Source organism: Aquila chrysaetos, chromosome 6 (assembly GCF_900496995.4).
Source record: "Aquila chrysaetos chrysaetos chromosome 6, bAquChr1.4, whole genome shotgun sequence".
NCBI lineage: Eukaryota > Metazoa > Chordata > Aves > Accipitriformes > Accipitridae > Aquila > Aquila chrysaetos.
In genome coordinates, this window is record NC_044009.1 from 16,086,651 (window position 1) to 16,099,200 (window position 12,550).

At 35.8% G+C, this 12,550-nt stretch overlaps 1 protein-coding gene across 6 annotated transcripts in view; it reads right to left on the minus strand.

The window, feature by feature from the left end:
- Positions 1-1,566: 1,566 nt before the first annotated feature.
- Positions 1,567-12,550, minus strand: part of NCKAP1 (NCK associated protein 1) — a 63,014-nt gene continuing 52,030 nt past the window's right edge. For all 6 annotated transcript variants that reach the window (XM_030017730.2, XM_030017729.2, XM_030017728.2 and 3 more), the window contains 5 exons: positions 12,255-12,348; positions 10,529-10,645; positions 6,575-6,684; positions 3,826-3,915; positions 1,567-3,210 (listed from right to left, as the gene is read on the minus strand). In XM_030017730.2, the coding sequence (XP_029873590.1) occupies positions 3,094-3,210; positions 3,826-3,915; positions 6,575-6,684; positions 10,529-10,645; positions 12,255-12,348 (528 nt within the window). In that variant the 3' untranslated portion in view covers positions 1,567-3,093. The remainder of the gene's footprint in view (positions 3,211-3,825; positions 3,916-6,574; positions 6,685-10,528; positions 10,646-12,254; positions 12,349-12,550) is intronic.

The window sequence follows — 12,550 nt, forward strand, 5'->3', positions numbered from 1 at the left end:
GTTACTGGTAAGTAACTGATAGTTCACTCTGTAGTATGAATCACAATGTTGAATCCCAGGACCAGGGAAACTTTTGGCAAAAATACAGTTTAGAGGCACGGCATATTTACTTATGGTTGAGAATTCTTGAATCTGGAATGAATAACCCCTGAAGTCATACAAGCCCATGATGACCTGCTGAAGGCGGCTCATATCTTTCCTCAAATAACCGGCCTCATTTCAACATTTTCTGGGGAGAATGCTATTCTCCAGTGCATCAAAACTAGTATACTCCAAGTGTCAGTTTGGTTACCAACTCCTTTTCCTGTCTAGAATACAAATTGCTACAGCAAAAAAGGTTTAATGGTAGCCATTATTTTCAATGGTAATCTTTTGTCCTGATGGACACAATTTTTAAATAAATTAAAAAAAAAAACAAACACACACAGTTTTCTGGGCAGCAACAGGACATTTTTCTTCCATGCTCTCTCTCACGAGGCAGAGCCCTCCCCCGCGAATTAGACATTCGATCCAAACTGGTTCCATATGGGACCAGCTCAGCCGTCTGTGCTTCACGCTCCAGGAATTACAAACACTTCTGGAAATGCACAAAAAGCCACCTGAGATGACTCGGTATACAATGTCAACAGTTGAACTTACTAAGTTGTGGACACGGTGTTGCTGGCTCCAGAGGAAAAATTCCTTCTCTACCTTCTTAACGAACTGTTCAACAGGCTTATTATGGTTTGCGTGGTACATAGACATAGGCTGCCTTGAGGACTATACTTGATGCGCTCTGCCTTCCACAAGCAGGCTGAACCATAAAAAGCTTTGTGGTAGCTCAGCTGAAACCAGAAATAATAGAAATACAGCAAGCAAGAACAAAGCAAGGACACCCTCCCACTCCCACCCCAAACCCCTCCAAAATCCAACCAATACATGGATGAGTCCGCATAATTCTTCCCCAGTTTCTCGGTTCTTTGGTTTGGTGCCGAGCTTGCTCGGAGTTCTTGCAGGAAGGGTAGTTAAAACGGCACCGTCTCAGGCCTTTGTGTGCCAGACAACACAGCGCAATTACGTAAGGGCTCCCACAGAAACTGCTGAGTCTGAAAGGTTCACGACTAAACCTAATCCGACTGCATCAGAAGTCGCTTCTTTCAGAGATACTGCACTCGTTATCTATTTGTCAGAGATTACCTATTTTCTAGGCTTAGTTCAGTAACACCTCAGACAGCAGAAAGCTGACAGCGATCTGAGGTAAATGACCAAATACAATTGCTTTGTACTTAAAAAGATTAAAGACACAAAATAGGTTATTTCTTAAACTTCAGTTTTTCAAGAATCAGTCTTGAAAAAAGGCATTATTTTTCCACAAAAGGCTACATTACAATCAAAATATTAATTAAAATCAAGACATTTGAATGTATTAGATTATAAATATTACAGAATAGAACTCTTAAAGTCTCGCATTTGACCTAACTTCTTTATGAACAAACTTATTCATTATGGTACTAAGTTATCAATTTAAAAACAGTTCCATGGTTATAACATAAAATGCATAATTAGGAAAAATACAGATGTACTGTCTTACTTCCTTAGGACAATTTTATTCCAGTACTTTTTTCCTCTGGACAGAGGAAGCTATTGTAACTGAGCACACAACAGCTCTTTCATAATAGAAAAAGTTACCCAGCATGCACATAAGTTGCATCAAGAACAGGGGCTCTATACAATGTCCAGAGCCTGTTGAGAAACACATCGCTTTTATATGCTGTGGATTAAAGAGCACAACCATCTGGTCAGCTTTCAGGCTAAATGAGCCAATGTTATCCCTGCATGCCAATTTGCACAATTGATAAAAAAAGGCCTGTTATACATCTGTCTCAGTAATGTCTGATGTTACAGTTTTAGCAACACTCTCCTGTTTTATGATTATTTCAAGTTTTATATTTTAACAATACACTTACTTCCATGGGTACAATTGGCATCCCTACGTACTATATAAATGCTTTGCTCACTTTATTATGTAAAATAAAGATTTAAAGGATAATGGCACTAAACTGACACTTTTTACATTGCTTTTAATTCCTTCTTCCAACTTTTTACAAGATTCACTATCGCAGAAGCCAGAAGGTGAAGGATTAAAAGAAGTCTTCACATAAAAGCTCTACGGATTGATATTTAATGAACTGTGAGATGTAAATCAATGCACAACAGCACAGTTTAAGCTTAAAATACTAGGATAACATTTATATTAAAAATAATTCACCTACAGATAATACAGTCTAGTGTTTATTGTATGTTATGGAAGGTACACTTGAATTTCAAAAATTTAAAACATATAAAAAGTGGTTAAGGGCTAACATTTTATCAACATGTGATAAATGTGTAAGAATGTTTATTATACAGCAGGGTACAATGGTAGTGTTAATGCCAACAGGGCACCACAGAAGTTAGTTTAAAAAAAATTTCCACTATGCTTTATACAAACAACACCACTTGCTGTTGTTTAAGAGTATCGGGAGAGGATCGCTGTCTGAAGGATAAGCAGTCCTATAACATTTTTAATGTTAGATAGTGTCATAGTACGTAATTGGTGAATGTTTCAAAATAAAACTAGAAATGCTGTAATTACTTCACAGAAATGCACATCCAATATTTGTTTTCAATAAGAACAATAGGTACAAGATTATAACTCTCCCCTATATGAAATAATTTACACACAGATGAAAGCTACACTATCTAAAATAATCACTAAATACATTTTTCTTCTGGGAAATAAACAAGCAATTTTTGTTTTGCATGATCAATATCAAAAAACATATAGCAGAAGTAGTATTTTTTTAAACATAACTGATGCTCTAAAGAAAAAAAAAAAAAAGAGGAAGAAATGAGAAAAAAGATTTTCCATGAATGTGCAACCTAAAATCAACCAAGCTTATATTGTAGTACAACCATATTAAGAAACCACTGATCAGAAATACAACTTTATGGAAAAAGTTTATAATCCACAAAACTGTTCATCAGGCCATAAAGTAAAATAGCTCCACAGTTTACAGATAAAACTGAGGCCACATAGATGCGTGCTATGTCTTATCTCCAGTAAGTAGATACTTAGGCAGAGGATGTGACACTTTGTTTGTAGACAGCATGGTATGCATTTCTCAGCAAGACGTAAGGGAAACAAGACTCCAAGAGATCCATTGTCAGGAATGGAGACTCCTGCACAATCTGAAAAATACCAGAAACACAAGGTTTTGCAGAATACCTTCCACTGCCTGCAGCTGCTAATCTATTTCATGGAGATAATTCTGGTCTGCAGCACACCACCACTCACATATTTCATAGCAAAAAGAAGTAATACAAAGTTTAAACGTTGGGGAGAAACACATTGCAATAAACTCACCACTTGTCAAAGCTAGTCATTTAGCTTTTCCTATATATATATAGTCATATAGCACTCCTGCTACTTCCAAAAGATACAGTATACTGAAAGGAAAACCTCTGAGCAGAGAGGATTTTCCCTCACACACTCTGAACAGTGCTTCTTTAATGTGAAATTTCATTTTAATATTGTATGTACTAGATGATCAATGAAAATGATCTGAACAATGCGATACAATGTTCTAGGCAACAAAGGACGACGGTAAAAATGTGTGTGTGTGTTGGGGGAGTGAAAAAAAAATATTTCTGACATTAGAATGCCAGGAAGAATGACATAAAAAAAATTATTTCCACTGGTTGATAAGCTGCAACACACGAGGTGACACCCAAAACCCCCTTGTTGAATGACACTAACTTAAGGAATAGGCTCCAGATTGCAACACAAAATAGACAAAAGCTTACCATGTCTAGTAGTAGGTAAACAGATTCTCTGTTCCTTGTAGTAGTTTTGTCCGTCTCCTGGCCAATCTTCAGTAGACTAGACGATGCAAGCTACATAAAAATCAGTATTTCGAAGCAATAAATATAACAATGCATTGATTGACTTCTGCTATTTTGCTATACACACACAAAACCTTTCTGAAGAAATCAATATCCTAGCCAACAGACACTGCAGTGTACTAATAACTACAAAGGAAAGTAAACCTGAACACACGAACCATCACTGGGCTTTAGTCTCAGTGAGCCTTTTTATTTTTTTTTATTTCTAGCAGTGTTTAATAAGCAATATGTGCTATTTAGTACAAAAAGTGAATTAATTTATTGCAAAGAACTTGCGGTTGTAATCATTGGTTGACCATTATAAAGTCTACTGTAATTAATGAACTTCCATGGGATCAAGAGCTCACTTTCTCTCTCCTTCCCAAAATGCATATAAACTTACTGCATTTTGGTAAGATTTAAAGTGATTGGAGTTTTTGTTGTTTGAAGTTATACCCATTTTGCAACAGAAGAACAAATTAAGTTTTACTTCCTACACTATATTTTTAATTGAAGAAATGTCATTCTAAGAGTAAATGAATAATATTTTATCAGACCATGAGCAACCCTACAATACTTAGTTTTAAAAGATATCCTGGAAACTTTTAACACATACTTAGGTATTTACAAGCTCAGGATGACAGAATACAGTAAAATACTTAATTTGCAGATGCATTGACAACCCGTGTTTTCATGCCTTACAGAAATTTGAAAAAAACTCTTTTCCACTTTCAGATGTACAATCATCATTTATGCCCTCACATCAAGCAATGGCAATGTGCCTAAACCACATGTTTACCAGAAATGGATTTTAACTTAAAATGTTAACTTTAAAATCTAAATCAAGACTCCTCTTGAACAAATTCTGTCATTAATCAATTTGTAATATAAAGTGAATGTGCATACTTCAAAATAATCTTAACACATACTCATTGGTATTAAATAACCTAGTAAGTTTTTTCTGTACTTAATTAAGTTTGACAGGAAAGCAGATCATCCCCGACAGTATATTTTCTTCTTAAGAGAAATATTTTTCTTTCAGACTAACAGTAAGTGATATATAAAAGGTGTTAGAAAACAAAGATTATCAAAATATTTGAACCATCAAGTCATGGTCTGTGCAGTAAAAGCAGTGGTCTGAAACCAGCTCGTAAACACTGAAAAAATGCAAGCCTCATACCAAAGGTGTTTTTATCACATGAAACTATACTGGTTTCCTTCACTTGTCAAATGTATGCAACTTGACACAACCATTTCTTTCATCTTTTACAGCCAGCAGTTGCGTTAGACAAGGTCAATGACCAAAGGTTTTTTCTGTTTTACAAAATGCAATGAACTTTCAGGAATGAAAGATCCTTTTAAGAAAAAAAAACAAAAACAAACCAAACCAAAAAACCCAACAAACAAACAAATTGTTTCTGTGGACTTCTTGTTACAGAAAGTTACCATCATCCCATGCCTGTAAGTGTGTAAGGCACCTAAAATAAGGGGGGAAGAGATATTTTGCAAAATCAGTAGTAATTTTAAAAAATTAAACTGAAGCTGCCATTTTAGCCTTTAGTTTCCCTTCAAGTATTGGCTTAATTAAGAGCCACTTTAAAAATTCTATTTCTACTCAGGCAGCACACCAAAATGTATTTAAAATGCATCACCACCACCTAAGGGCTTTTGATTTTTTTTTTTTTTTAGCATCACTAAGGATTTCAGAAGCCTTGATCTTCAGCCTACTCTGAAGCATAAAAATTCCTCTCCCCAAATATCCCTGTAACATACCACTACCAGACAGCTAGTGTTTAAGAACCGCAGACATGTCAAAAGCCACAACTCAAAAACCACTCTGGAGTTGCTGCCTTTGAGTAAGTAAAACAAACTGAGGAGTCCAACACATCATGGGAAAAAGTCTGCTAGACAGAATCTTGATTTTATACGCATTGCACATTTCTTTTTTTGAGTCACAGGCCACCACAATGTAAGAGACAGTATGTGCTAAAATACTAAGGATTATACCGGGGAAAAAAAAGACACTTGTACTGATTTGCTAGTGTTACTTCCCAACATCAAACACAGCTGACTATTGCTAAAGGACTGCTACTAAATTTAATCTACATATAGACGTGTATTAACAATATGCTTTTGTCTCTGGTGCACCAAACCCAGATTTATATGAAATCAATTGTATTGCATCCCAAATTAATACTACGTTTTTCACCTGAATTTGAAAATACTTCCTGAAGTCAACAGATAATTTTTCTTGTTAAGATACAAATTTTAACCTATTGCTAAGACTTCAGAAAAGTAACTTACCCACACCTGATTTTCTCCTAATCAAAATCAACACTGTATTATACAGTAACTTTAGTTTCTCCGCAATCTATAACTACAGGAAAATAACAAGCATTACAAGCATTATGAAGCAATACTGCTATTGGAATAAATCTTGGTTAATCAATACTCATCCATACTAATCTAAATCTTTATAGTATGCCCCTGTGATCAAAATTACTCATGGCTGATTGCCGCTGTAAAGGTAGCACTTGCAATGCAAACATTAATTATTTAATGACAGCACTGCGCAAGCTAGACTATGTATAAAAACAGACTGAGGGGCATTAGGGGGTGAATTTAGGTGGCATTTTAGAGGAGCTAGCTCTAGAAATGAAGTTATACATACAGCCAAAAACTCTTTAAGACGGTCTTCAATGCTTCCCTTGTGGATGGTAAATAAAGCTGCAGCAATCTGGTTGATAGCTTTTGCCAAGCAATGAATGTTGTTGCAATGCCCTAAACAAAAACATACACAAATTACCTCAGCGTCATGTTTGAAAATGACAGTGTTCTTTGAAAAATATCACCAAAGAGTAAACGGACATCATAATGAAAGATCAACTTTTAGCATCGTACACAATGGGAGCAAAGTACTGGTACTTTGAACTTGGTATCAGGAAAGCCACCAGAAGTACACATCTCCCTTCTGAATGCTGTAATGATCACAACAATGTGACAAAGATCCCCATGGGTTTTAGAAATAAGGAAATATAATATATTGGAAGTTTATATGGCCTCTACAAAACTTGAGGGTATTACCACTTGACTAGGCTAAAAAGACACATGCAAGCAGCATTTTTCCACCTAATTGGCTATTTTTCTCCCCTCTGCGTAAAGGAACAAGTTGTCATGCCCAGACAGCATTCACCCAAGAGATCTACAGGAACTCAAGAACTCAACTGTTGAAATGCTAATTGCTGTACATAACATCTTGCCTAAAATTCACCCAGGCTTCAGAGGCCTGGAAGGTGATTAGATGACACGAGTTTTCAAAGAGAGCAGAACTGCTCCTCAGTAAGCCTGATAGCTCTTCTAGGCAAATTAAGTCAAGTCTACCACTTTACAACAAAATTAATAGACACCTGAGCAAATATCTTGGGAAAGTGCTAGCATATGAAAAGGAGGACGTCTTTGAAGGAGTTAGGAAGCATACAAGCATGCAAATACTACTGATTCCTACCAACTCTTTTTGACCACTGCTGAGCACTAAGCTCATTTTTTCATTCACTCGTTTATCGTAACTCCAAGATCATGTCTGAACAGTGAGGTCAGCTAGACCCCATCACTCCACATGAGAAAAATTATTTTTTTCCCCATGCATATCACTATTCTTACTTAAAATGAATTTGATCTGTCATTCTGTTGCACAATTTACTCAGTATCATAATATCTGTCTGCAGCTCTTTACTCCTCTAATATCCTCAATAACTTCACATGGTATGAAAATTTTCTCACCTCACTCTTCACCCTCCTTCTGGGTGGTCTATGAATACACTGACTAGTAGGTCCCAGCAAAGATCTCTATGGATCTCCACCAGCAGGCCCCCCAGAGTTGATACTCCTACTCTGTCTCCTATTTTTTTAATTAAATATTGCTGCATGAATATGCTAGTCCAAAAAAAGATCACCACTTTCCTTGAACATCCGTCAAGAACTTCTGTTCTGCTTCATTCTGCTGATTTAAGTTTATATTTGCTTTTGAAATGGCTTGATTTTTTGAAGTGACTTCATTTTTATGTCTCAGAGACTGTAGAAAAAGCATCATCAAGGGAATTCAGCTGACAAATCATTGTCTTCCAACCTGTGGCAGGTTTCAAGTCTTTAGAAAAGGCTATGTCTCTCACAGACTAGTGTTCTATTGTAGCCTCTAGACGACAAATTAGTCCTCTAGCCTGGTATTCGACTAGCAGTTCAGATTTCTTACTGGGAACAAAAGTAAAGGTCTGTTAGAGCCTGAGCCTTTATCTGGAGCTAGTGGAAGAAACAGCCTTGATCTTGAAGCAGGCAGAGAGAATGCAGACACTGCTAAAGCTGTCCAAGAACTGTCTGTATTTGGGAGGTATGTCTTGCCAGGTTAGAAAGCTGAAACTCCTTCAAATCTGTGACTTGTTGATGGATAAATTTGGGATTTGTCCAGGGAATTTACTTCATAAAAAGCAGCATTCGTTAAGCTCTCATTCTGGAAATAGCATCTATATTAAATGTCTAAAGCCAGATGTTCTACAATAAGGGCAGAACACAGGAAAAAGTAATATTATGCAAGGAAGGCAGGACTGACAAGGTCTATTCTGTTTGTTCAGTTATTTTTGTAAAGTGAACATATTTTATATATCCCTCTTGCCAGACTCTTTTCCTCTCAATAAAAAAGAGCCCACTCAGTAAAGAATTACATAACACAGAGGCCACATCTCATAAAATCAGTAGCAACTCCTAATACGGGCTTATTTGAGTTCTAGATGTAACTTCTCTCCAGTCACAGTTTTATGAGATCTTATTAACTGTACTTACTTTAAGAACCCACTTTGAAACAGGCTTTGTCTGACTTCATGTTAAGAGTTACTGAATGTAAATGAAATTGCAGAAACTGGAGTATTTAGGCTACATGATATAAAACAAGCAGAAGGTAGAATTATCTGTTGTTTCAGCCTGCTAAGACCCTGAGGACTTGGAAGAGAGGGGAGTTTGAGGGAGGCAAACCTGTATGAGCTCTAGAACCTCTAGCTAGCCTGAACAATGTTCTTAGAAATAAATTTATAGAGGGGGGAATGTGAAAATATAATTACCATTAAAAACTTTTAGTACTGTCCCCTTGGCAAGTAGTATAAGTTTTGAGACACCACAGTAAGAAAGATGCTTTTGAAGGAGAAACTGGTAGCAGAAAGTGCTTCCAGAGGGTTTCTTTTACGAAATATAAACAAGTAGTATTTAAGAGATGTGGTCTTAAACACACATAAGCAAGTTCATTTGGACTGAGTTAAGAGAATCAACCTGATTGTCCTTTATCAAGCAAGTTTCCACCCGTGCCCCTCACCAATCACATTTGATATTCCCTGCCGTTGCCTGTATTCTGAGATTTTCATTCAACCATCATGACTTCAAAGAAGCTCGCAAAAAGCCATAGAAACACTGTGAGTGCAGATAACATGAAACAATTCTGCAGGTTACACATTGTTCTCCCTATTCATCATAAAAAGATGTTAACTTTAACATTGATTTGAAAAGTTAGGAATTTTAAAGTTCTACTCATTGCATCAGAGATTTATCCAACTTTTTCATAATTGACAAAAGGCTACGTTATTAATTTAAAATGAAACTAGAGTTAAAAAATCCCTAATCTCTCAAAACTGAAGAAAATGTTAATTAACCCAATTTAAAACAATAAGCTCGAGACTCTCAAAAAATATGATCTGCATCCTATATTAAGTAATACAGAAGGCTTTCAGAATTTTTGGTCTTTTCCTAGTACTTCAAATTTTCAGAAGTCAGTTTAGACAGTCTTTGTGAGTTAAATTTTGACTGGATTAAAAATAATGCAACTTTAAAAGAAAAAAATGGAAAAAACACAGTGTACCCAGTAAATGGATGCAGAATAAACATGGTCTTTTATGTGAGCCCTGCTACATGTCACAAAGGAAATAGCTTGAACAGCTGAAAGGTGATTTTTGTGTGTGTTGGAACAGTTCTGTCAGTCTTTTTTTTTTTTCCCCCAACTTAATTTTGTCTGAAAGAGAACTTTTTTTTTTTTTTGGATTACATGCAAAGAATTTCCTTGAGGCAAAGATTTTTTTTTTTTTTTAAGTAAGAAAGTTGAACTACTGCGTAGGATATAATTCTGTTCACAGCTTACACCTTCCAGATTCTGTTTTCAAAATTTTATGCTTAGTAATATGAACAGCATATTAAATATAGAAAAGACACCTTGTATGAGTGGCCCAAAGCCAATGTAAAGATTACTAAAACATCTATACTATTATATAATAAACCTCACACTAGTTAATGTAGAATGTATGCTCTAGCAATTCCACATACTAGGACGAGATTGCCCCCTACAGTATCTGAACTGTTCTTAAAACCTCAAGTAGAAGCCTCATTTTTCATAAAAAGTTATCTCAGACAAGAGTTAAGTAAATGCTTTTTAAAGCAACTTTCAGAAGAAATTTCCTGGATTAGAGCTAGCTGATTTTTAAATTTTGTTCACTACAAAATGTAAATAAATATTTAAAGCAAAAGTATTCAAGAAACTACCAAGACTATTATGAAGAAAGTATTCACTGCAAATTTTTAGCTGATTTTACGTTACCTTCAATGGCGGGGCTATACTGAGACATCACATTACTAGCCAAAGTCGGCAAGGAGACTGCCACGAAGACCATGAGAAGGCAAGCAATTTTGTATTCTTCTTCTGGACTAATGTTTTCTAAAAACAAAACCAAAGTTCTTTAATTAAAGAAGTCATCTTAAAGTATTTCCTTTCAACTGCAGGTAGTTTAGAATATAAAATATTTGACCAAACTGAAATTTAAACCCATCAACAACAAACTCAATGTCTGTATTGTGAAAGGAGGAATAGTATGTCAGTCTTGCCTGAAGACACAGGATGGAGCTTCAAAATGTCCAGTTTGTTATCTACAAGAATGAAGGCAAGCTGCTGCCACCTTATCACTTCTAACCATTTAGTTACTAACACTTTCATATGCTGAGCTGAGTAGTATTTTTACAGCCTGGTGTAAATCCAGTTACTGCTCTGAGGTGAGGAGAGCTTCTCTCGCACTCTCCCTTTGGTAAATGAGCAGAAGATGATGTGCACTCACCTCAATTCACACTAAAATCTTGTGTTTTCAAAAATAGCAGCATCACCACACATTAGCATAAGATTAGTTTTTTAAAAAGTCAACAGTTGGTGGAGTACGTGTATCTGTACAAACTGAATTACTAGAAGCAAAATACTTCAAAGTGCAAAGGTAAGAGTCAAAATACAAGGTCCTAACCAAACATGAAAATATACAGAAATTCCCTGTCTCATTCACCCAGCTTAATCATTCACAGCTGCACCACGATGAAAATAATCTATTTAAAATGCCATTTCAAATACTAGCTATCTTCCAAAGATATACCTATGTATATATTACACATATAACGTATATAAAAGAAGTACACCTCTTTTCTTTTTTTTTAAGGTACACAAAGAAATTGTGCTTGACACTTAAGGTTGAATATTAAAATGCCCCTTGGAATTAGCTGCACTTTCCCCTCCCAAAATAACTACTATTAAAGCAAGAAAAAACAACTTAGGAAGCATTTAAAATATTCACAATCTGATTATAACACTAACTATCCATTATGCACAGGGGAAAAAAAGTAATAAAGTGCTCAGTAAGGAAGACAGGGAAAAAAGCTGAAGACTGTCAAAAACCACTTAAGAGTCTTAATTCATGCCTTCAAACCTGCCAGAGTAAACAAAACTGAAAAGCTTAGACAGTGGTGCTTTAAAGCAAATAAGAGTAAACACTATATATGTTAGAACATTAAGATGTTTATCTAACTGTGTCTCCCCTTGTAAGCTCCATGTTAACATTGGTGTAACACACTGGTAACACAATGTTGTGAAATTCATGAAGTGCTTTCAGCTGGCATTTCAGCTCCTAATGCCTACTTATGTGACACAGATTTCTTACAGATCTGTACAACAGAACTGATCACGTCCGTAGTTGTTCACAACAGAGTCCTATTTTCATCGTCTTTAAATTACAGCAGTTTTCACCTTTAGCTATTAAACTCCTTCACCATCTACTCGTTATTCCTTTCTAGGTCAACAAGTTAAGTCACATGTGGTTGAAAAGATTCTCAAGCTAACACATCAGTAAGCAGCAGGCACAAATAATTCATGTTCTTATGCCATTTATGGAGTTCATCGAAGGAATAAAAAGAACCCAAGATACAAAAGTCTCCTTCTAGCACTTTAAACACTTCCATGCCTGGGTGCATTTATTCCTCCCCCTGCCCTTTTTAAAGTTGTAACTTCTTACCTGATTTTTGGGAAGACAGTGCTACAACCAAGGCAGGATCAATCTCACAAGGCAATCCAGCAGCTGATGACAGTTCATATACATTCATTGCCACCTGAGGACCAGAAGAAAGATAATTACAAAAAAGACAACATTGAATGGTTTTTGTGTAAACATGAGGCAGCACTGTTTTGCTGTCCTGTTTAAAATGTTCATATTGGAGTTTGAGGCACTAAGGAATTTCAGAAACTTGGCTAAAACGAGATAAAGAGACTCTACATTTTTGTTTGTTTCTAACCTACATTGAACAGCTGGGT